Raw genomic sequence first — 25,242 nt, 5'->3', positions numbered from 1 at the left:
TTCTCTTTGAAGTGAGTAATCCATTGCTTCTTGAGCTTGGATACTTCCCCCCATAGCTTAGGAAACCTAGATCCGAGTTTCTCTTATCTTCACAAGTTCCTCAAGAGTGCTTCTATCTCCATTGAAGAAGATCCATGCGTAAGGAGAGCTAAGGAGGAGTTGTCTTCCACTTCTTCCAACCTCTTCCCTCAGGCACAATCCAAGAGGGGGGGTGAATTGGATTCTATGACCCTTTAAAAATTATCAGAGTATTTAGGATCTTTATTTCACTTAAACTTTTCTAAGGCTGAATTTTTCAAATGAAGCTCTCTTAAAGACTTGTTATGAAAGTATGAATGCAATATGCTTTCTTGATTACAAAATTGTGAGGTTCAAATATAATGTTCTAAGATTTAAACCAACAATTTTCACATACACATGTTAATCAAGAATTATCTTCTTTAATGTTCAATCAAGCAATTACTCAAAGTAAAAGATAAGGTAGAAGAAGATTGCACAAGTCTTTTATACTTGTTCAGCCACTCCACATGTGACCTACATCCAGTCCTTAATCAACACCTGATTAAGATTTGTTCCACTATCTTAAGCAAGAAGGTTTACAAGCGCACACACATGCATATACTTCAACACAAAAGATAACCACTTTCTTGACCCCAAGAAAGCACCCCTTGTAGAACCCACTACAAGAAACCTTACCACTTGAGAAACCCTTCTCAAGATTTTTACAAAGATTCACAAAGAATAAAGGAACGAATTCACCTGGAATTCTTGAAGCAAATCTTAATCTTCCCCTTTCAAGATATGATGATGATGATGATCTCACAAAGTTTTTCACAAACGTTTTTACTCTTAGATTTCACAAAGAAAACTCTCCAAGATGTCACAGAGACTCCACAAAAACGTTTTTCACAATTTGATTATCAGTTCTAACTCTTGTCTGAAGTTTCTCAAAGTTCAAACTATTTATAAAAAGTTTCAGACGTAGATAATCGATTATTTTAAAGAATAATCGATTATTTTGTTCTTCAGATTTTCTGGAAATCAACCAAGAACAATATAATCGATTATTTTGCTGGATAATCGATTATTCCAGAGAGATGTTTCTGGGATAATCGATTATTTTGGCAAATAATCGATTATTGCAGCAAGGCAACCAATTTTGCCTGTTGCTGGAATAATCGATTATATTTAACGATAATCGATTATTTTGAGTAAGTTTTTAAAACTTCGTTTTTAAGTCTCAAAATAACTTTCCAACCTTTTCACTCATCATCATATACTCTCTACTCAGCTTTAGATATAGATTTGCTTATGCACAAAGCATACTAAGCACACACAATATAAAAACTCATTCAAAACACCTTAATTTCTAAACTCTATTACATTTCTCCATTACATAGCATTTTCTTGACTTTTCTTTGACTTTGTTTTTGTGCTTCCAAGTTGTAAGTTGTTTTTGTACACTTATGTTGTGATCATCAAAACTCCTTTAGGTTTCAAGCTCTCCTAAGCTCAACATATATATGGTCTAGTGGAGATCTGCCCGTTACAATTGTCCATTGAAGCAAATATAGTCGTTTACGACCAGTTTGATCTTCTCATTTAATGCTCGATTCATGCATTAAATGTTGTTTCCCGTTTATAGACAATGCATGAAGTTTTCTTGCTCAGTTAGTAGCTGTATCTGAATGTAACAGAGTCCTAGGAAACTTCTATCCTTTTTTGACCCTATAGTTGTGGAGCTTTTGTCCTTGCCTGAAAAAGTGATGTACTTTTTCTGACATATGCATGATTTAGCATTTGAGCATGCTCTTCTCCTTTCTTCTTCTTTTCTAATAATTCAAATGACTTCGTGCATTCTTCTATGAGTGTAGACGATATTCAAAGCTTGATTTCTCAAGTGATTGCGTGTCATTCTTCGTTTGTGTCTGGTAGTCGACATTTAGTTCAATACTTTGACCTCCATCTAATCGTCAGCAATTTGACTTTTCTTTTCGTCTTGGTCAACCTTGTATATGGTCAGACTTTCCATTTCTTCTAGAGTTTCTTCTTGGTCGTTGATCATCTTCTGTCTAAGCCTTTATGTGCTTATGTTGGCCTTTTATCTTGTACAGTCTGATGCTTATGCCTCTGCGTCATTTTACCTGTTCTTATGTCTTTCTGAAACACTAACTCACTTGTTAGAGATAACAAAATATATTATATTTGTCTCACTCAAAACCTTTTTGGGAATTTCTTCGTCTGACTTAACAGCGGGTCCATGGAAAGCTGAGACGCCATCAAGTCGAACAGTCAATCCAACTTGTTGTCTAGATCTACTTTGAATTTGTTGAATGTCTCTATAGAGACATATTGTTGTGCTGGTTCAGATGCAGCTAGAAGTTCCTCAAGAGGGGCAGATGCTGAAATTGGCTCAAGGCTCAGACATGGTTGATTCAGACTGTGTCATTTCAGAAGAAGTATCCCAAGGCATAGGCATGCCTGGTTTCCATGATGGAATGTCCTTGCACCAGTCATAGATAGGAGCTTTATACCATGTGTTTATAACAACCTTCCATTTCATCCTTATACAGATCTAAATTGAAGAGCACGGAATGGATGAAGTATTCCTTGCTGAGAGCGTTCAGGTCTAGCTCACATCTTTTCTTTTGAAGAAAGGCGACTAATATGTCATTGAAATTCATCAGTTTGCATGGGGTCATCCATCAATACCCACGCAGTATGAGACTAAAAGTGATTTTTGTAAAAAAAAAAAAAAAAAAAAGGTAAGATACTAAAACCATAACTTTAAAAATAAATAAATCAAATGACTATCATGTCACACTAGTTAATAATTTCACAATTGAAGTGACTATCATGTCATCACTTAAAGATAGAAGTTGATGGTAGGAAACCAAAACTTTTAATGAAGGAAAAGTTTAGAAATTAAGATTGATAAAAAAAATTAAAAACTAAAAGTAAAATTTATTTTTTAAGGAATAAAAAACACATTTAACACTAATTTAATTAAAAAACGAAAACCCTCTCAAAAAAATTAAAAAACAAAAAATGTACCACAAAATTATATTTTAAACTATATTATACATATTTATCATTAATTTGTATTATAATAACATATATTATATTTTTATTTTTAAATAATTTTATAAATTAATTCTTTTAAAAAACTTATATTTAATGTATATATATATATTATAAAAGACACGTATTCAATAAATAAATAAATATATACATATATATATATATATATATATGAGATATTTATTAAATTTAATTAATATATTATATGTAATAAATGTTATCATGAATATATTATGGGTAGATTTGAATTTTCAATAATATTAAATGCTACATTTATTAAATATTATCTGTAGCAAGTTATTAAAGATAAAAATAAAAAATGTATATTATAATATATTTATATATTAAAACACATATCAAAATTATCAAATTAATGAATATATTATATGCTCTCTTATTTTTATTATAAGATATTTTTAACATAATCACACATACCAATATATATAATCAGTCATTTTAGTTGATTTTTTGATCTTATAAAATAAAATTACAATTTATCAATTTTAACATTTTTATTTATCATTAAATTATTATGAAAGGAGTGAATAACAATATATCATTCTCTATCAAAACTTTATACACCGATATATATCAATAAAATTGATAAAAGACAATAAAAAAGTTTAAGACATGGAACAAAGGAGTATGGATCCTCTCTAATTTCTTCTCATTTCTCGCTCATTTCTATAGTTTTTAGTGTATAAAAAACATTAAATGTCAATCATAAAAATATTAATGTCCTTTACGCAAAAAAAAAGACCTTTAATAATTCTTCTAAAAGAATGCTTTAATAATAAACAGTAACAGGACAGGACATTAGGAAATGAAGAGGATGCAAATTTGAGAGAAAGAACATTTATTTTTTAACTTTTTTTATTATTATTTAACAACAATAAGTACACCTACTCACAATCTTTAATAGGAACAAAAAAAAATAATATTTTATAAAAATTGTAAAAACTATCTTGAGAAAATTCTGTCTTATAATAAGAATTGAAAGAATTAATATTGAATTTTGGAAGAAGTAATGTCATATAAAAACACCTCAAAGTAGTGAAATATAAATTAGTCTATAATATATACTCTCTTTGACTCAATTTGACCAGTACAATTTTAATACTTAAAAAATATTTGAATATGTCATATGTTCTCACTTTTAATGTAATATTAATTTTTTTTTAATTTGTCTATCTCATAAATTGTTCCACCACAATTAAAAGTAAGAAATATTACATATAGTGATATATAAAGTGTTATTATAAATATAATATACGTAAGTATATATCTATTTGACATATAGTTACATACAATTTTAATGTTGATTTTAAATGAGATTTAACAACATATTTTGTGTGTCACTATAGTCTATACTCACAATTTTTAACAATATATCAACATAAATTATATTTATTGTATGAGTAAAAATAATTTTTAGTGACACGTATTGTGTCATTATAGAGTGTGTGTCACTATATGATAATTTTCTTGTAGTGTTGAGAGGATAAATTTTTTATAGTAAAATTGTATAAAAGATAATATATTTATTATTATTTTTAATCTATGTAATTATTTAAGTATAAAGAAAAGAGGATAATATAATTACTAAAAATGTAAAAAAAAAAAAAAAAAATTGCATTTAATACAAAGATACTGAAGAAGACCACTACAATAGCAAGGAAAAACAGACGCAGAAGTGAAAGTGGAAGCATAATCCACCTTTCCTATCATCACACTCAGTCTCAGGGGAAAACACATTAAAGAGCGTTCTTTCTCTGTTTCCTTGATTCAATTCAATTTCGGATCTCACTTTTTTCACAAATGGCGAAGACGAAGCAGTCTCGGGCTGGGCCTCGGAAATCGTGGTGGAGGCTGACGGTGACGATGCTCGTGACAGTCACGTTTTTCACGCTCATTCTTCTCGCTCTCCGCATTCTCTCTGCCTCTTCTGCTCTCTCCAAACCCAACGATCTCAACTCCATTGCTCGCAACACTCACATGTGTGTCAATGTTCCCTCTTTCTTCTGTTCCTTTTTCTCTTTCAACTTTCTCTCACGATTTTCTCTTTCGTGCAGAAGCCAAGGTGGTGAAGACCACGATCAAGGAGAGCGGTGGGTTGAGATTATCTCTTGGGAGCCCAGAGCTGCTATCCATCATAATTTTCTGGTCAGTTCTTCTCATTTTTGTCACCCTCTTTTAGTTTCAATGCCATTCGATTTCAATGGTGGATTCATGCATGGCGGTACAAACTCCCATGTTATAAGATGACTAGAAAGATAATAGTGAAATTTTAGACCCGTACAAAAATTGTATAGTAATTTGGATAATATTATTTTTGTATTTATCTTTTTTATTATTAATAATATTTTTTTTATAGTAAATAAAATAATAGAAAAAGATAAACACAAAAATAATATTATACAAATTGGTATACAATTTTTCTTATGTTTACATAATAATAGCAATAAAAAAGGTAAAAATTTAATAAAATTTATTAACTGCATTTTAATATTGTTCTTCAGTAAACTAAAGTCAAAGTTTCATCTTAAATTTTAAGTATATAATATTTGAATTTAACTCCTTTAAAGTGAGTGCATTTTAAAAAATAAAATATAATACTAACTGTTTATTAAAAAATTAAAGATAAAGAATTATGATAAAATTAAATATATTTATAATAAAATTAAATTAACTATCATGAATTTTTTAATTAATAGCGTGAAATCTCTCCACTTTTTAAAAGAAAAAGTCAAATTTATAATATGTATATGAGAGTGAGAAAAGGTCACTATATCTCTATGATTATACAAAACAAAATAAAATAAGAGAAAAAAGTAAATATATTATTATATTTGTAAAAAAAAAAAAAAACACAGGGATATAGTTTAAAATAGGAGTGTAAGTAGTTACGAGTAACCTGTGAATCTAAACTGATCTAAACCAATCCAATGAATTTGAATCGTATTTTTTTAGTGTTCGAATCAGACTTAATCCAACCCAATCAAAATTCGATACTGTACAAGTCAAATAATAGATTTTTTTATTTTCAATTTGTTATAGACTTGACCTAACCCGATCATATATAATAATAATAATAATAATAATAATAATATTTAAATAATTATTTGTTTAAGACAATTTTCACTGTCACTCTTACTTAGTAACAAGTTTTGTGTTTTAGGTTGATAGTATTGTAATAATATAATCTATTTATTTTAAATTTTATTTTGTATTAATTAATGTTAGTTTTTTGAGTTGATAATAATGTAACAAATTAATAAATTTATTATAGAATTTAATTTGTATCATTGTTTGTTTTATAAGTTAATAACATAGAATTTACAACTAATGCATCAAATAATTTACATCTATTTTAAAATATTTAAATTCTTACAAATTAATATAATTATGTTGACCCAATTAAACTAATTCGTGTTTGGGTTGGGTTGGATTGAATTAAAAAAAAAAGTTGCACAAATTCAACCTATTAAATTTTGATTAGGTCAAGTAATGGTCTTATCCAAACCTGGCTCAACCGAACCCATTTACACTCCTAGTTTTTTTTTGTAAAGATAGGAAAGATTACAAAGATGGTCGTAATGAGGATTGAGCATAGGTCTTCATGTTTCTAACTATCCTAACCCCTCCCCACCCAACTACTAGGCTAACCCTAGTGGTCCACACCCCTAGTTTAAGAGTGTAATAAAAATGAAGAGAGAGAAAAAATAGCATTATTATGTACAATTACTTTGAACTAATTATGATTTAATTTTTTTTAGGATATTTTATTTTTAATTTCATCCTTTAACCAAAGTACATATTATTATTAAAGGATAAGAATGTTAGAAAAAGTATGTACACAAAATAACAAAAATCGCTTTTGTAAAAGTTATAGATATTTTAATTTTGGTTATTTTTAATGAATAAAAAATAGGATTAAATATATTTTTACTTTATGAATTTTTGTCAATTTTATTTATTTTTAGTGAATAAAAAATAAAATTAAATATATTTTCAAGTTCATGAACTTTTTTCTATTTTTGTTTTTAGTCTTTTTGAACAAATTTTATTTAATTTTAATCTTTGAATTTTTTTTCAATGAAAAAATTTTCTTTTTGATATTAGACATCAAAATATTATGGTGAGAAAAATTTCAAAGACTAAAAGTAAATATAAGCAAAAGATGAGAGGCTAATATTAGTAGATATATTATAAAAGTTCAAGAATTAAAAATATATTTAATTCTATATATATATATATAAATTAGTATTTTAATCTCTATATTTCACTTGTTAAATTTTTTATTATATATAACTAAATTTTATAGTAAATTATATATACAAATAAATATTATATTTAGATATATAAATTATATGTAAATTTTTAGTAAATAGATATTTTTAAAATATAAATTATATTATCAATGTAAGATAAATAATTTGTATTACAACAAGAGATTGTTTTCAATTATTTATAATTTATTTTAAAGTATTAAAATTTAATTGTTAAATAAATATAGTAAATAAAAAATTAAATACTCCTGCATAAGATAATCTTTCGCGTTTAATATATAAAAGTTGATTTTAGTCTTTCTATCTTTTTTTTGTTAATATTAATTTTTTTTATTTAACGAATAACATATAAAAGTAGGACATTTTTTCAGCATATTTAAAAATGAGATTTAACTCTTGTAAAGTGATGAGTGTATTTTAGATGATAAAGTGCACTTACAATTATTAATTATAAAATTAATAATTAAAACATGATAAAATTAAATTGTTATAAAATAAAATTTAAAATTAATTATGATATCAATCATTAATTTTTAATCAATAATTATTATTGTATTTTATTCTTTAAAATGGAAATTTTCACTTTAGAGAAGATTATTCTTAAAAATAAGATTATAATTGTTTATCATTACTTTCAAGAACAATTTTTAATCACTAAACTATTAGGTTTTGTTTTTCTTTTTTAAATCAAAATAAAAAATTATAATATATACGTGTTCAATGAAAATTAAAATTACACATATAATTATTATTAAATAAAAATTATATTATATATAATTAGTAATAATAACATTATTGATAACTTAATATTAATATTATAAAAATATTATCACTATATTAATTAATAAATTAATACTTAAATAAATATAAATTTATCACAAGAAGATTAATTGAAATTATACGATGCAAGTATTGAGTATCTAATTTCTATATTTTATTTACTAAATTTTATATATACTTATATCATATATTTATAATTAACATTCTTTTAATATATTTATATCATGTTTAGTATTTTTATATTTTCAAAAAAGTATATTCATATATACTAATTTTTACTTATTTGATAGTAGAAAATATATATTTCTAGATACATGAATGATAACTTAAATATACAAATTTTGTGTAAGAAAAACAAAAAAAATATAGAAAATGAGAATATCCAACAAGAATGTAAAACATAAATGTAGAAAAAATGCAGCAATAAAATGATAAAAATTAATAAAAGATAATACAATAGATTTACGTGATTCAACTAATTTGACCTACATTCATAAGAGAAAGTAGATGCTACTACTTGAAAATAAGATATAGTCTTTACATCAAAACAATCTTTTACTATTTTCAAAAATTTCTTGACCTCTCTATCAAGTTCTCTTTTCCTCTTTATGTATCTCCTTCACAGTTCCTACACCTAATTATGTTCTCACTCTTTAATGCTCACACTTAACACTCCAGTCTCACATCTTAGAAAGGACTCCCAGGCATACACACACACACAAGGATTTAAGATATTAAGATTAAGTCTTATAATACAGGACAAACTAAACCATCAGACTAATGAAAACATACTATATAATTTGAACCCATCAGACAAAAGGAGAGAGACTAAACTTATAAGATTATACAAATGAAAGACCATACAAAACATACAAATGATACATTAGATTTTGAGTCATAATCAACAATTCTCCACCTTGACTCTAAATTTACAAAAAAGAACACTTTCACCACAACGTTATTCTTCCACTTCAAAACGAACATCAAACTAAGTTGATCAATTACAAGCAATGCTAAAACTTGGGTGTAGAAAAATACTTTGTAAACACATTGAGAAGATTGCTTCAAACGCAGTTTTCTCAATCTGGATTTGTCCAAATTCTATCACATCTATGATGAAGTGAAACCTTATATCAATATGCTTTGACCCCTTATGATAAACTTGATAATTTTGAAGGTGTATAACACTTTGACTATCACAGTGAACTATCATGCATTTTTGTGACATATATACCCAATTTACCAATCATCCCTTTTAACTATAAAGCCTCCTTCACTACTTCAGAAAGAGCAATATGTTATGCTTGTGTTGTAGACAAAATTATCACAAGTTTTAAATTTGTTTTCCAACTAACAATTGTCCCAAACAAAGTGAACACATACTCAGGTAATGATTTCCTAGTATCAACATTTCCTATATAGTTTTACATAAACATACTCCACTAGCTTCTCCACCTTGAATTGTCTTCTTATACCTAAAACCAGATTTTAGAGAACCATTAAAACACCTTAGAACTCACTTTAAAGCCTCTTAATGAGCTCGGTCCAGATTTGCCATAAAAAGACTAATAATGGCAATAGCATAAGCCAAATTAGGGCCATTACAAACCATATCATATGATACTCCTTACTCCACATGCATATGGAATAGAACACATCTTCCTCCTCTATTTGTTAGTGTTAGGAGCTTGTGTGATAGAGAACCTTGTGCGATGATCGAAAGGAGTGCTAATATATTTAGATTGAGCAAAGAAATAGAACACGATGAAACCTTTCCCTATCAACCTAAGAATCTCACTAAGACACATGACATCAACAAGTAATGCATCTTAAACCTCTCCACTATCTTTTACATGTATCCATGTTAAGATAAAAACAATTCTCCCGGTGACCTTTTTCTCATAATATTCATCCTAAGTATCCTTTTAGCAACACTAGAATCTTTCATCACAAACTTAAGCTTTAACTTCTCTTTCAACATACCAATCTCATCCTTGCTAGAGCATGCTATAAGAATATCATCCACATATTGCAACAAGAAAATAACACATTGTTATTATCTTTTTAATATGTAAACACAATTGTCATAGTTGCACCTAAAAGAACACAAGTTTAACAAAAACTCATCAAACTTCTTGTACTTTAGACACATATTCTATTTCAAGCCATAAAGTGATTTTCTAAAGTGAAAGACCTTAGACTTATCATCTACAAACTCCTCTTGTTGTTGCATGTAGATAGTCTCCTCAAGGTCCCCATAAAGAAAAACTATTTTGACATTCAATTGTCCCAACTCTAGATTATACTGATTCACAATTCCCATCAAAATCCTTATAAAATAGTGTTTTTACCATAGGTGAAAAGATTTCATTGTAGTCAATCCCTTCCATTTGGGTAAAACCCTTTGCCATAAGATTGGCCTTGTACCTTGCTTTCTCCACATCTGGACCTTCCTTTTCTTAAAGATCCATTTGCATCCAACCACTCCTCTAATTCTTGGGTAGATTCACAAGCTTACAAGTTTGATTTTTATCCAAGGACTCTATTTCATCATTTAATATTGCAAGAATAGACTCTATGCAAGAACAAACAAAATAATTTCAAAAAATGAAAATAACCAACAAGAACATAAAACATAAACACAATAACAAAATGAAAAAGATTAAGAGAAGAGAACACAACAAATTTACACGGTTCAAACAGTTTGGCTTACATGCACAGGTGAGAGTAGATTCCATTATATGGAAACAAGATTAAGTCTTTACAATAGAGCAACCTCTTACTCTTTTTAAAAACCCTTTGATCTCTCTAATAAGTTCTCTTTCCCTCTTTATGTATCTCTTTCATAGCGCTTGCACTTACATTCTCACTCTTTATTCATAGTTAGCACTCCACTCTCAAATGAAAGGATCCCCAAACACACACACATATAGAGACTCAAGATACTAAGACTAAGTCTTATAAGGCAGGACGAACTAAACTACCAGACTAATGAGGACAAACTATATAGTTATTTGAGCTATTCAGAGTAACGAAGACATACTGAACCTATAAGACTATACATATGAAAGATCATACAAAACATATAGATAATACATTAAATTTTGAGTCATAATCAACGTAAATAATTGTATAATTTCAAAATAGTATTAAATATAATAATATAGTAATACTATTATTAGTATTAATTTATTATCATTAATATATATATATATATATATATAAATTTATTTAATAGTAATAAATATATTTGAAATTTTACTATATATATATATATTATCATTTTCATATATTTATTATAGAAACTTGTTGGTTCAATGGTTAAATATTCGGACTTAAGTGTTAAGGGTTCATGCAAGAATTGTGTCTATAGGAGCACTGCTCATTCACGAATTGTTTGTATTTTTTTCATTATCAATAAGTGTTTTTATTAAATACAGGATAATCTTTTTTGAAGTTCGACAAACACTAAATAGGTGGAAATTCACTCTTAGTTTTAATTTTTTTTTTCCACAAAAGTCAAGTTTCAATCTCTCTGCCACTTAAATAAGTGATATCAATCTTACCATTTGCATCAACCCAAATTAATTTTTCTTGACATTTATGATCTTATGCACGTGTGAGATTTTTTTTCCTAAGAAATGTGATTAGGATTATAATATATGAATTAAATGTAATTTGATAATATATTTTACGATGATATTAAGTATTAAATGATATTAAAATATTAATTAATTTTTACAATTTATTATCTTTTATGGTATTATATTTTTACTTTATAAATAACACTACTCATGTAATTTTTTACGCCTTTTATACCCTGGTTTTGTACAAATAAATTTTTTTTAAATTTTATCTTTGATTTTTTTATGATAAAATTTAGAAAGAAAATTAGGTTTGTTATTCAAAACGAAATTTTTAAAAGAATAGGAAAAAATCAAAATATTTCTATATATATCTTGATAAATTTAAGGGAATAATCATATTTTTTTCCAAAAATATAATAAAATATTTAAAAAAAGATAAACAAAATTGACTGAAAAAAGAGCACAAAATTAATGAAAAAAATGTGAATAAAAAATTCTGAAGTTCGACTCATATTGTATAAGTTTTTCTATAGCAGAATGAAGATATAAAAGTTATAAAAAAAATGGATTTAGACAATGCAATGAAAATAGTTTTAAATTAAGAAAATAATTAATTAATAAAATTGGTAATTTATTTATCTTCCAAATTTAAAATTTAAATTTCTTTTCCTTATAATTTCAAAAAAAAATTATTTTAGTATATATATATATATATATATATATATTCATTCATTCTTCTGGTATCTCAAACTAAATATGTGTTTTTAATCATCAAAATATAAAATTATTATTTTAGTTCTCAAATTTAATATATAACATTTTATATAGTTCCTATGATTTTAAAAATATATCTTAGTTTCTCATGACGACTGATAACATAATTGACAGTGATAAATTAAGATAGTTTTGTGATATTAGTTGGTTTAATGTTATATTTTCATTGACAATAACACTAGTAATGACATAATTAACAATGACAAATTAAAATAGTTTTATAGTATTGGTAATATCATAATTGATACTAATTAGTTAGTGTACATAGTTTGATGTTTTCACTGACAATGAAACTAGTAAAAGAATTTTGTACGACAAATTAATTAATAACACACACACACGCACACACACACGCGCACACACACGCACACACACACACACGCGCGCACACACACACACACATATATATATATGAGGAGGGTTCAAATGATACCGATGTAACTTTAACTAAGTGTTATACCACTCAATAACTTTATATTAATTGTGAATTTTGTAAATCTAACCGCTAGATTGAAAATTTATATCACTTTATATGTGTATATCAAATTTTGTCAAAATTGAATAACTACTCGAAGGTAATCAAAGTGTTCATATTTTAGTATATTTTAAAATGAATATATTACGTCCATTTTGTTTTATAAGAATGAAGTATCAAATTATCTTGGATTAATATAAAATTTTGTATATATGATCTAAGAATAAAGAACTTTCAATCTAACGGTTGGATTTACAAAATTCACAATTAATATAAAGTTATTGAGCGGTGTAACTTTTAGTAAAAGTTACACCGGTGTTGTTTGAAACCCTCCTATATATATATATATATATATATATATATATATTTGGTACGTAGCATTGGTAGGAGTATCTTCTAGCTTTGGCTGAAATTAGTCTTCCTGAGGACCTTGACTACATTAAGCTTATCTTAGTATCTTTTTTTTATCCTTTTTATATCAAATTCGAGATTTTGAGACTTGAAAACCAACATAACATAAATTGAATCAATGATTATTGAGCGGTGTAACTCTTAGTAAAAATTACACCGGTGTTGTTTGAACCCTCCTATATATATATATATATATATATATATATATATATATATTTGGTACGTAGCATTGGTAGGAGTATCTTCTAGCTTTGGCTGAAATTAGTCTTCCTGATGACCTTGACTACATTAAGCTTATCTTAGTATCTTTTTTTTTTTTTTCCTTTTTATATCAAATTCGAGATTTTGAGACTTGAAAACTAACCATAACATAAATTGAATCAATGAACATTGGTGTGTGCATATATAGAGAGAGGAGAGATTCGTTTACTCCGCTCAATAACTCATGTTCTACATTAAATTTTAAAGATCTAATTATTTAATTTAAAGTTTTTAATACACAAATCATATCTGTAAGTTTTAAAAAAATTTAAAATCCATTTAATATTTCGATTCAATAGTTGAATCATGAAAATTTGATATAAAATGAGTTATTGAATAAAGTAAGTCTAGGTATATTTACTTCTAGAGTAAACAAATCCTTGATATATATATATATATATATATATATATATATATATATATATATATATATATATATTAGAATTCCACGGTCCGCCTCGCCTGCAACTAAGCTCCGCCACTGATTTGGTGCTTGTCACTGGTTTTTAATCATGATTATAGTATTGGATAGGCAGTGTAATGAAGTGGAGTACAAATTAACAGTTTTCCACTTTGAGGATCCTCACAATTTTTTTTTAATTTTTTATACCTAACTAGCAACAAGTAATTTTCATTCCAAATATTCTGTTTATCCATTTTCCTCTCGCAACCCTGTAGTCTTTACCAAAGACGAAGGTTTTTTTTTTTTTTTCCTCAACTATAGTCATGGTTTAGGACTTCCTCTGCTTACTTCTCTAAGTTATTGAAACGATATGTTATTTTAATTTTTGTATACCACTTTAACATGATATTGTTATCTTGTGTTTCACCAATGTTTAATGTGAGTACCTAACTGTACATACATTACAAGCAAATTGACATGTAATAAAAATATTAGACAAAAAAAAAAAACTGTTACTAAAAGTTGAAAATTTGTAGCTAAATGTTTGTTTTATATTGATTTACAGATGATTAATCTACTTATTATGTAAGTTATATACATATATATATATATATATATATATATATATATATATATGTATATATCAATGAATTTTTAAGTTTTATCTACAATAAATAATTATAAATACAAATATTTAGTTCTTACTTACACTAAATATTTATATGCAGAAGTAATTATTTGTTTTACATGCTGCCATTATATCTGTAAGAACAAAATATCTAAATTGTAAGTCATTTTTCCCGCAGTGGAGTATTGATATTTCAGTGTCTCCACTTTTGACATAATAAAATCTGGGTGAATAATCTTAACAGAGCAAGGAGGAATGTGAATATCTAATTAATATAGCAAAGCCAGACATGCATAAGTCAAAAGTTGTTGATGATGAAACTGGAAAGGATGTAGACAGCAGGTTGGATTTGCCCTCTACAATTCTCTATCAAGTATTGGAAATGAATATCTTTTGCCTTTGCACCATTTTGTTGACTGCAATCCTTATCTTTTGCATTTAGTGCACGGACAAGCTCTGGTACTTTCCTTGCCAGAGGACGAGATCAAATTGTGAGGGACATTGAGAAAAGAATTTCAGATGTTACTTTTATACCTGTAGGTATGTACTTTCTCTCTTTTGCCACTTCTTTTTAAAGACTATTTGTCAATAAAGAATTTATGCGCAACTTTTTTAAGGTTGTATCAAAACATGTTAAATGTTATTTTTCCTCGATACTAAACGAATAACTATATATATAAGACGTGTCTGAAAATATGCAGAGCATGGTGAAGGACTTCAAGTTCTCCATTATGAAGTTGGACAAATGTATGTGCCTCATCATGACTACTTTACGGACAAGGTGAACACTGCGAATGGGGGCCAGCGTATAGCAACAATGCTCATGTACCTGTAAGTGACTTATTAATTTGTTAACTTCATGCAATTTGTCTTGGATATGTATGAAGACATGATACTCATGTTATGCACTTACTGTATTCTAATGATGCAGTTCAGATGTTGAAGAAGGGGGTGAGACAGTGTTCCCACGTGCAAAGGGAAATTTCAGCTCTGTGCCTTGGTGGAATGAGCTTTCTGAATGTGGTAAAAAAGGACTTTCAATTAAGCCAAAGATGGGTGATGCTTTACTTTTCTGGAGCTTGAACCCTGATGCAACTTATGATCTATCTAGTTTGCATGGTTAGTTTTTATTTTATTTTATTTTTTAATTATATATATAGTCTACAAGCTTTCAATTTCATAGAAGATAAATTAACAAAACTTTCTGTTTACTTGATATTTTTCAGGTAGTTGTCCAGTGATTAAGGGTAATAAGTGGTCATGTACAAAATGGCTGCGTGTCGGTGAATACTAAACATAAATTAATAGGCATTATAATAGGTGTTTATCTCCTTGTTTTACTGATATAACTATAACTATACAATTAAGGTTAGAAAACAATGTTTTATATTATTGTTGATACTATTAATGTTATATATTATTGTTGATACTATTAATGTTATATATTATTGTTATTAAGTTCTATTGAGAGGGAATTCATCTCGAGATCCGGTGATTGGAACATGTGAAGATTCAATACTTTAAAATATGATTTTTAATTAATGGAAGGCTCAATAAAAGAAAGAAGGTCAAAGAAAGTTAAAAATAATAAATTGAAGAGCTTAATAAGCCTAACACTAATTACTAAAGATGCTATAGTGGATTGGACTTTATTTGGATGTTTTATTTAGCTTTTGGGCTTTAAATTTATTTAAACCTTTTTCTTATTTTTATGGTAATTTTTGTTTTATTTATTTTTATTAAATAAATCAGATGGTTTTTCATGTCTTTTAGGCTACTTAGTGAAAAATAAATAATAGAGGGACTTAAATGCTTAGTGGAGACTTAGTGGGGGTTAGTGGGAATTTATTTTAATCAAGTAAGGGGTTGTTATCCTACTCTATAAATAGGACCTTCTTGTAAGCATCCAAGGCATATTTGAAATCAATACATATCTAAGTTTTCTCTTTGTGAGAGCTTTTCTTTTGTTCTTGGATTAGAACTTTATAGTGTTGGTTCTACCGGCAGGTCGCGGTTAGGATCAAGTTCCTCTTTGTTCCTTTACCTATTTTCAAGACGATCCATTCATGCTCCAAAATCTTATCATTTGGTATCAGAGCTTCGACTCTTGAATCAGGTGTTATCTGTCTTTTACCTTTTTATCTTTTTTATAAAAAGAAATGGATGTTGATCTCACGTTTTTGATGAAGGAGTTTGAAACAAGATTCGAACTCCTAAATGCAAAATTAGATAATCTTGAATTTGCATCTAGATCTAGAAGTCTGAGGTAACACACTTATAAAGGGGGAGTATTCAAAGGGGCATTGTTAATGGAGAAAAACAAGAGAGTGGAGACATTAAAAGAACCTGAAATTAAAAGAATCAAAGAAATAGAGATGAGAAAAAATCAGTTGAAAGAAAAAGAGAGAAAAGAAGAAAAAGAATGCAAAGTTTTATGTTCTAACCCTTTGTTTATAGGTAACGATTCTCTATTGAAGTGTTTTGATGAAGTTGTTCCAAAGAAGGAATGCAAAGCATTAAATGAAAATGAATTTGAATTTTAAAAAGTACAAATTTCTGAAATGGTTGAAGGAACTCATTGTGAATTTATTTCTTCTTTTCAACCTAATCCTATAAATTCTTTTGTCTTGGTGCCTAAAGAAGAGTTGCACATAAAGATTTTATGGGTAAATCAATTCAATGAGACAGTAGATCCACATACAAAGCAAGAAGACAAATTTGATTTGAGGACAAATGGCATCGAAGAGAGAGGGAATGATAAGAGCCTGTCAAGGTCCAATACTTTAAAATATGATTTTCAATTGATGGAAGGCCCAACGAAAGGAAGAACATCAAAAAGAGTTAAAAATAATAAATTGAAGAGTCTGATCAACCCAACACAAATTACTAAAAATGCTATAGTAGGCTGAACTATATTTGGATGGTTTACTTAGCTTTTGGGGTTAAAAGTTATTTAAGCCTTTTATTATTTTTATTATAATTTTGGTTTTATTTATTTTTATTAAATAAATTAGATGGTTTTCCATGTCTTTTAGGCTACTTAGTGGAAAATAAATGATAGTGGGACTTAAATGCCTAGTGGAGACTGTGGGAATTTATTTCAATTAAGTGAGAGGTTGTTATCCTACTTTATAAATAGGACCCTCTTGTACGCATCTAAGACAAATTTGAAATCAATACATATTTGAGTTTTCTCTTTGTGAGAGGTTTCTTTTGTTTTTGGATTAGAACTTTTTAGTGTTGGTGCTACCCGCAAGTCGTGGTTAGGGTCACACTTTTATTTTGATAAATTTGGTTCTACAGGCAGGTTGTATTTAGGGTTAATTCCTCTTTGTTCCTTTACCTGTTTGCAAGATGATCCATTCATGTTCCAAACTTATCAGTAAGCAAGAAACCAAGAAAGAATCAAGACACAATAAAAGAATAAAGAAACCAAGAAGTATAGCATAAAGTCAAGAAAGAAGCAGGAAATAAAGAAATACTATAAGAAATCAAGAAAGAAACAAGAAATCAAGAAAATAAGGAAGAAATCAAGAAAGATGGGAGAAATCAAGAAACACCAAAACAAAATAAAGAAATGAGCAATAAATATAGCAAGAAATCAAGAGAGAAACAATAAATCAAGAAAATCAGTAAGAAATCAATAAAGAAGTTAGAAATCTAGAAAGGAAGTGAGAAATCACGAAGAAGAAAGAAATGAAGAAGGTAGTCAAGAAATCAAGAAAGAAGCAAGAAATAAGGAAAATATGAAAGAAAAGAAGAAAGAAACTAGAAATCAAGAAATACAACGAGAAATTAAGAAACAAAGCTGAAAAAAAAGTAAGAAATCAAGAACGAAGCAAGAAATGAAGAAAGAAGCATGAAATCAAGAAAGAAAGATAGGAATCAAGAAGGAAGCAAGGAACCAAGAAAATAAGCAAGAAATGAAGCACTAAGTCAAGAAAGAAGCAAGAAATTGAGAAAGAATCAAGAAATCAAGTAAGAAGCATGAAATGAAGAAAGACGTGTGACATCAAGTAATACCACAAGAAATCAAGAAAGAAGTAAGAAATCAAGAAAATAAGCAAGAAATCGATAAATAAGCATCAAATGAAGAAAGAAACATCAAATAAGGAAACATAGCAAGAAGTCAAGAAAGAAAATAGAAATCAAGAAACACATCAAGAAATCGAGAAAGGAGCAAGAATTGAAGAAATATAGCAAGAAATCAAGAAGTGAAGCAAGAAATAATGAAGGTAAGCAAGAAACCAAGAAAGAAGCAAGAAACGAAGAAAATAATAAAGAAATAAAAAAGTATAACATGAAGTCAAGAAAGAAGCAGAAAATAAAGAAATACTGTAAGAAATCAAGAAAGAAACAAGAAATCAAGAAAATAAGGAAGAAATCAAGAAAGATAGGAGAAATCAAGAACAATAAGAAATGAAGAAAGAAGAAAGAAATATAATAAGAAATCAAGAGAGAAGTAATAAATCAAGAAAATTAGGGAAAAAAATAAGGAAAATGTGAAAGAAATGAAGAAAGAAGCAAGAAATCAAGAAATATAAAAAGAAATAAAAAACGAAGCTACGAACCAAAAGCAAGAAATCAAGAACGAAGCTAGAAATGAAGAAAGAAGCATGAATTCAACAAAGCAAGATAGGAATCAAGAAGGAAACAAGAAATCAAGAAAATAAGCAAGAAATCAAGAAATGAAGCAATAAGTCAAGAAAGAAGCAAGAAACCGATAAAGAATCAAGAAATCAAGAAAGAATCATGAAGCGAAGAAAGAAGCCTAAGATCAAGGAATACCACAAGAAATCAAGAAAGAAGCAAAAATTCAAGAATATAAGCTAGAAATCAAGAAAGAAGCATCAAATAAGGAAACATAGCAAGAAGTCAAGAATGAAGAAAGAAATCAAGAAACACATCAAGAAATCGAGAAAGAAGTAAGAAATTAAGAAATACAACAAGAAATCAAGAAATGAAGCAAGAAAGGAATTAAGAGAAGCAAGAAATGATGAAGGTAAGCAAGAAACCAAGAAAGAAGCAAGACACGAAGAAAAGAATCAAGAAATTAAGAAATATAGTATGAAGTCAAGAAAGAAGCAAGAAATAAAGAAAATATTGCAAGAAATCTAGAAAGAAATAAGAAATTAGGAAAATAAGGAAGAAATCAAGAAACACAGCAAGAAATGACGAAAAGAGCAAGAAATCAAGAGAGAAGCAATAAAACAAGAAAATCAACAGGAATTCAATAAAGAAGTTAGAAATCTAGAAAGGAAGCGAGAAATCACGAACAAAGGTCTACTAGAGCGAGACAAACAAGAAAAAAGGTCTACTAGAGCGAGACAAACAAGAACAAAGGTCTAGTAGAGCGAGACAAACAATCCCTGAGGGGCCCAACGCGTTGGGTAGTAGTTTTATTATGATAATATCTCTCGTTACATAACTTATTTTGATGATTCGACCATTGAAATTAAAGATTAATGTATTGAAAAGATATCATCCAAATTCCATCATGATCCAACCGTTAACGAGTTCTCTAGAAACCTCGCACTACAGCTAGAAAAAGTAGCACGTACAACCCTATGTTAAAGGCACTCCTTAAAGGCAACCACAAGTCTTGGGATGAGTACTTGCCCCATATTAAATTTCCCTACAACAGTGTAGTCCATAAGACTACCAAAATCTCATCTTTTGAGGTTGTATATGGTTTTAACCCTCTTACACCTTTGGACCTAGTACCTCTACCAGATTCTTCTGATTACTTTCATAAAGAAGGGGTATCTAGGGTTGATTTTGTAAGGAAATTACATGAGAAGGTTAAAAATCATATACAACAACAAAATGAGATATATGCCTTAAAGAGAGGCAAAGGCAAGAAAACCTTCATATTTGAGAAGGGTGATTGGGTTTGGCTTGATTTGAGAAAGGAAAGGTTTCCTTCACAAAGGAAGTCTAAACTCAATCCAAGAGGAGATGGTCCCTTTCAAGTCCTTCAAAGGATCAATGACAATGCTTATAGGTTAGACCTTCCAAGAGATTATGGAGTAAGTAATACTTTTAATATAAGTGATCTTATTCCTTTTGTAAGTTATGATGAGGAGGAGGTCAAACCTACAGATTTAAGGACAAATCATTCTCAAGAGGGAGGGGATGATGGACCATGGGCTAAGAGCCCAATCACTAAAGCTATGGCCAGGAGAAAAAAGGAGGGATTGGATAGCTTGAAGGTTAATGGGCTTTCTAAGCCCAAGGTAATCTTCACGTGGACCACCATATCTTGAAGAGAAGGCATGGTTCTTTTGTACATAGTTTTCCTTGTATAGGTTCCTTTTTGCCTTTGTATTTGTAAGACACTTTGTTTCCTTTTTATTGACTATTCTATTGTGTATTTAGAGTAGGTTCTTTGGAGATTTTTGCTCCATTTGACCTTGTATTAAAGGTCACTCATTTTACATTTTTCAGTAGTAGAAGTTGGGTGACAATTAGCAAGGCTTGAGGGTGTAACTAGCAAATGAGTCAGAGTTAAGCCTAGGCCAATTTTTACATATTGGACTTGTTTTGCTCCATATTTTTCAAGGAATTGATTTAGCTAGGTCTCACCATCGTTGGGTGAGCCTAACTAAACCAATTCCAAATTATTTGGATTGGAATAATTGGAGAAAACAAGCCAAGGCCTCCCCTCCCCAACCATGGCAAAATTTGCTTCTTCCTCTTGAAGCCTTTGGGAAGCTTGTGCTACAAGCTTCTAACTTAGCTTGCTTCCCAAGCTACTAAGTTAGAAAGTTGCTTCACTAGCCTCCTAAACTAAGGTGGATGGTCAAGCTAAGCCAACCATGGTTAAGCTTAGCTTGCTCCACAAGCTACCTACTTCTATATAAGTCCATTTCTCTCATTTGTAATAGCTTTTGGAAATAAACGAACAAAATTTTCTCTCAAAATTCTCTCTTCCAAGAGCCTTAGAATCCATGGAGAATCACTCTCCCCTAGGAACCTTCAGAAAGGTGTGCCTTGGTTTCATTATTCTTCCTTCTTCTCAAGGAAGAAACCAAACACACTTTGTTGCTTCAACAAGCTTTGGAGCTTGTGTTTGCTTCGTCCAAACCTCCATTGAAGACCTCAAGAGAACGATTAGACTTGAAGATGGAGAATAGAAGAGGATAACAATCACTTCTTCTACTTCCTTCCATCACAAGGCCCACAAAACAAATACAAGCCCACATGGGCCTAACACTACACTACATGGGCTTCAAGGCACAACCCAACTAAAAAGTGTCTTGGGCTTTACCTCCTCTATGTTAGCCCACTCTTCCTCCATCCTCCTAAGCATAGCTGTAGTAATTAGACCCTTGGTCCATGGTCCTCCATCAACTAGAATGCTTCTTTAAGACTCAAAAATCATTTCATTTGATGTTAGCTTTCATATTTCTCAAGTTATAGAGAAACTCAATTTGGTAGAAGACGATGAAATATTTTAAGAATTTTGCGTTGGAAAGCTATTTGGCCCCATTTGTAATTGTGTCAATAAAAATAAAGAAAAACATCCCAATAAAAAAGCATAAATCTTACATCACTTACTTTTTAATTTGTCCCTTAGGGTCGATAGTCAAAAGTAAGACATGTTAATGGAAAAACTCTTCAAGAATCCAAATGGCCTGGCTTCTCCTCAAGCTCTTCCTTAGATCTTTTGCTTCTTGTCTTTCCTTAAGCTTTTCCAAAGTATCCAATGGAGGTAGAGACCTCTGGTTTCACCTTAAAAGGTGAGGAGCTCTCTTCAAGTAGTGCCACTCCTAGAAGGAAGATAAACCACTTCAACTCTCACCATACTCTTTAGGAAGAGGATAAGAGAATTGGAACCAAATCAAAGAGATTTCAAGACTTTAGGAAGAGAGAATTTAGAGATACAACTTGACAATTCTCATATATGACATCCACGTCGCAACCCGAAATTTTCTGATCTCCTGACTAACGGTTTAGACGTCCTTTTAAAAATCACATCAATTAAGGAATGCCCGGACACCAGACTAATCCTTAATTAATGGTTTTGAAAATAGGTTCTATGGAGTCGCCACCAATGTTTTACTCAAAATATTGGAAAAAGAAAAGGTTTTTTAAAGTCCAATAATGGCCTTGATAACCAGAATTGAGTTCGGGGGTCGGTTACGTGTAGGGAAGGTATTAAGCACCCCTAAAACGCCCTAAATCGGTACCCTATGATGAAGATAACGTAATAAGAATTAATAATTTAAATATTTAATCCCCTTTATTAATAATTATTTACATGAAAATTAAATTACACGGTAAACCCCTAAAATATCTACATAATTGCGTTTATTATAATAATATGTAAAATAAAAGAAGAGAAAGATAAAACAAGAGATTGATGAGTAATACCTCGTAACAAGCTTTATTGGATCTTCAACTATGGAGGTTTTAGGTGTTTTGTGGCAACCTTTCACACTACAATAAGCCTCAAGAAGTACAATAGGAGAGAGAGAGAAAAAAAAGGGAGAAATTTTAAGCTCTATGGAGCTTTGGACGAAATTTTGGAGTCCCCTAAACTGCTAGCCGAGATTTCTATTTATAGGCATCAAACGTGGGCCGGAACGGCCCATTCTGGATTCGGAACGGCCCGTTCCGGATCCGAACGTTATGTTCTATTTTTGCACCCTAGAACAGCCCGTTCTGAAACCAGAACGGCCCGTTCCGGGGAACCAGAACGGCCCGTTCTGAGTTCAGAACAGCCCGTTCTGGGGTACAAATTTTAGGCCATTTGTTTGGGTCCTCTGATGTCCTATTTTGCTTATTGTTTGCCCCCGGACGAAATTGGGTGTCTACAGCTGCCCCTCTTTACTTGTCCTTTGGAATAGCTGTGTTGCTTTTCTAAAGGCAAGTAAAGACGTAGACATTTCGTTCGGGTATTCTTCTCGTCTCTGTGTTGATGCTTCTACGTTGCTTCCCTTGGACAGATGTATTTGCTCGTATCCTCACCCTTTAGAGCAGTTGAACATTGATTGCGTACTCTATTGGGTAATAAGGTTGACAAACTGTACACCTGATCTTCAGTCTTCGAGGAGAAGCTCCATTGTTTCTCTTGTGATAATGTGTCCCTTTATTTGTAGCTTGTTTAAGAGGGAGTATTATTATGGCTGGCCTCTCTAGGCTGCCTGCTGAACGATGAGTATTACTATGCCTGACCTCTCCAGGCTGCCTGTTGAACGGTGAGTATTATTATGCCTGGCCTCTCCAGGCTGCCTGCTAAACGGTGAGTATTATTATGCCTGCCTCTCCAGGTCGCCTGCTAATGTTGAGTATTATTATGCCTGGCCTCTCCAGGCCGCCTGTTGATGCTGAGTATTATTATGTCTGCCTCTCCAGGCTGCCTGCTGAATGCTGAGTATTATTATGCCTAGCCTCTCCAGGCCGCCTGCTGAATGCTGAGCATTATTATGCCTAGCCTCTCCAGGCCGTCTGCTGAATGAATGCTGAGTATTATTATGCCTAGCCTCTCCAGGCCTCTTGCTGAATGCTGAGTATTATTATGCCTAGCCTCTCCAGGCTGCCTGCTGATGTTGATGATGCGATTGTCCTTTTTCTATAGGAGGAAGTTTGATGAAGACGAGGATTGCTAGTAGGTGGTGCCCTTGTGATGGTGGGCAAATGAGTAAATGATGAGTATTATTATGCCTGGCCTCTCCAGGCTGCCTGCTGATGATGATGATGTGATTCCCCTTTTCTTTGGGAGGACGTCTGATGAAGACGAGGATTGCTGGTAGGTGGTGCCCTTGTGATGGTGGGCAAAGGAGTAAATGATGGGTGACATAGATTCTAGTGTTGCCCCTGCCATGTGAGTATTGTGATGCCTCTCCAGGCACCTGCTTGTGGTAGGTTTTTTTTTTCTTCTGAATTTCATTTTTGTTTAGCTTCGGCTCTTTCATGTTTGAAGCTTGCCTTTTTCTGCTATTTTTCTGAATGCTTCGAATTTTTCAACATTTATGAAGCTTGCCTTTTTCTCGTGTTGTTTTTTCTTTTTATTGTCATCATTGGTGGAAGGATCTATTCCATGATGTTATTTGCTGAATCTTTATTGATGAGTATTATTTTGGAAGCCACTCCTGGCTTTGGTTAGGAAGTCATTCCTGGTCTTGACATTCTTTTGGATCATCCTTCATTTGGTGAAGAGTAAGGCGCGATGGCCTCTTCATGCTTACAGACTTGCTTGTTTGGTCGATTCTATTCTATTTCACTGTCGATATGTCTTTGCTTAGTGGGTACATAGAATCACTTGGGGTTTCCATTTGACACCGCTTCGACTCATGCTCGGCTATTGAGCTTTTACGAGTGTTTTGTCCTGATGAGTCCCATAGCAAGTAGAATGCATGGATGCATGTATGCAATGAAAATGCAAGACAGGAATGGATTGGATTTTTTTCAATTTTTTATTTTTTATTTTTTATTTTTATGAACTTATACCCTTCTATGCACACTTGTGTCATATGCATGTTATGCAATGATGCTTCTATGCTAATGCTTATTTATGCAAGATTTATCTATTTATTTTTTGAATAATT

General features: G+C 30.1%; 1 protein-coding gene across 1 annotated transcript; it reads left to right on the top strand.

Annotated features, from left to right (window-relative positions):
• The first annotated feature begins 4,698 nt into the window (after positions 1-4,698).
• Positions 4,699-16,130, top strand: LOC109790118 (putative prolyl 4-hydroxylase 10). Its single transcript, XM_020349221.3, has 7 exons — positions 4,699-5,078; positions 5,154-5,244; positions 14,934-15,031; positions 15,132-15,229; positions 15,391-15,520; positions 15,621-15,808; positions 15,916-16,130. The coding sequence occupies exons 1-7, from the start codon at positions 4,900-4,902 to the stop codon at positions 15,981-15,983; spliced, it is 852 nt and encodes a 283-aa protein (XP_020204810.1). The 5' UTR covers positions 4,699-4,899; the 3' UTR covers positions 15,984-16,130.
• Positions 16,131-25,242: the final 9,112 nt, after the last annotated feature.

This window comes from Cajanus cajan, chromosome 5 (assembly GCF_000230855.2).
Source record: "Cajanus cajan strain Asha chromosome 5, NIPB_CcT2T_4, whole genome shotgun sequence".
Classification (NCBI taxonomy): domain Eukaryota; kingdom Viridiplantae; phylum Streptophyta; class Magnoliopsida; order Fabales; family Fabaceae; genus Cajanus; species Cajanus cajan.
The sequence above is the reverse complement of the archived record's forward strand: the minus strand, read 5'-3'. Positions and strand labels throughout refer to the sequence as shown.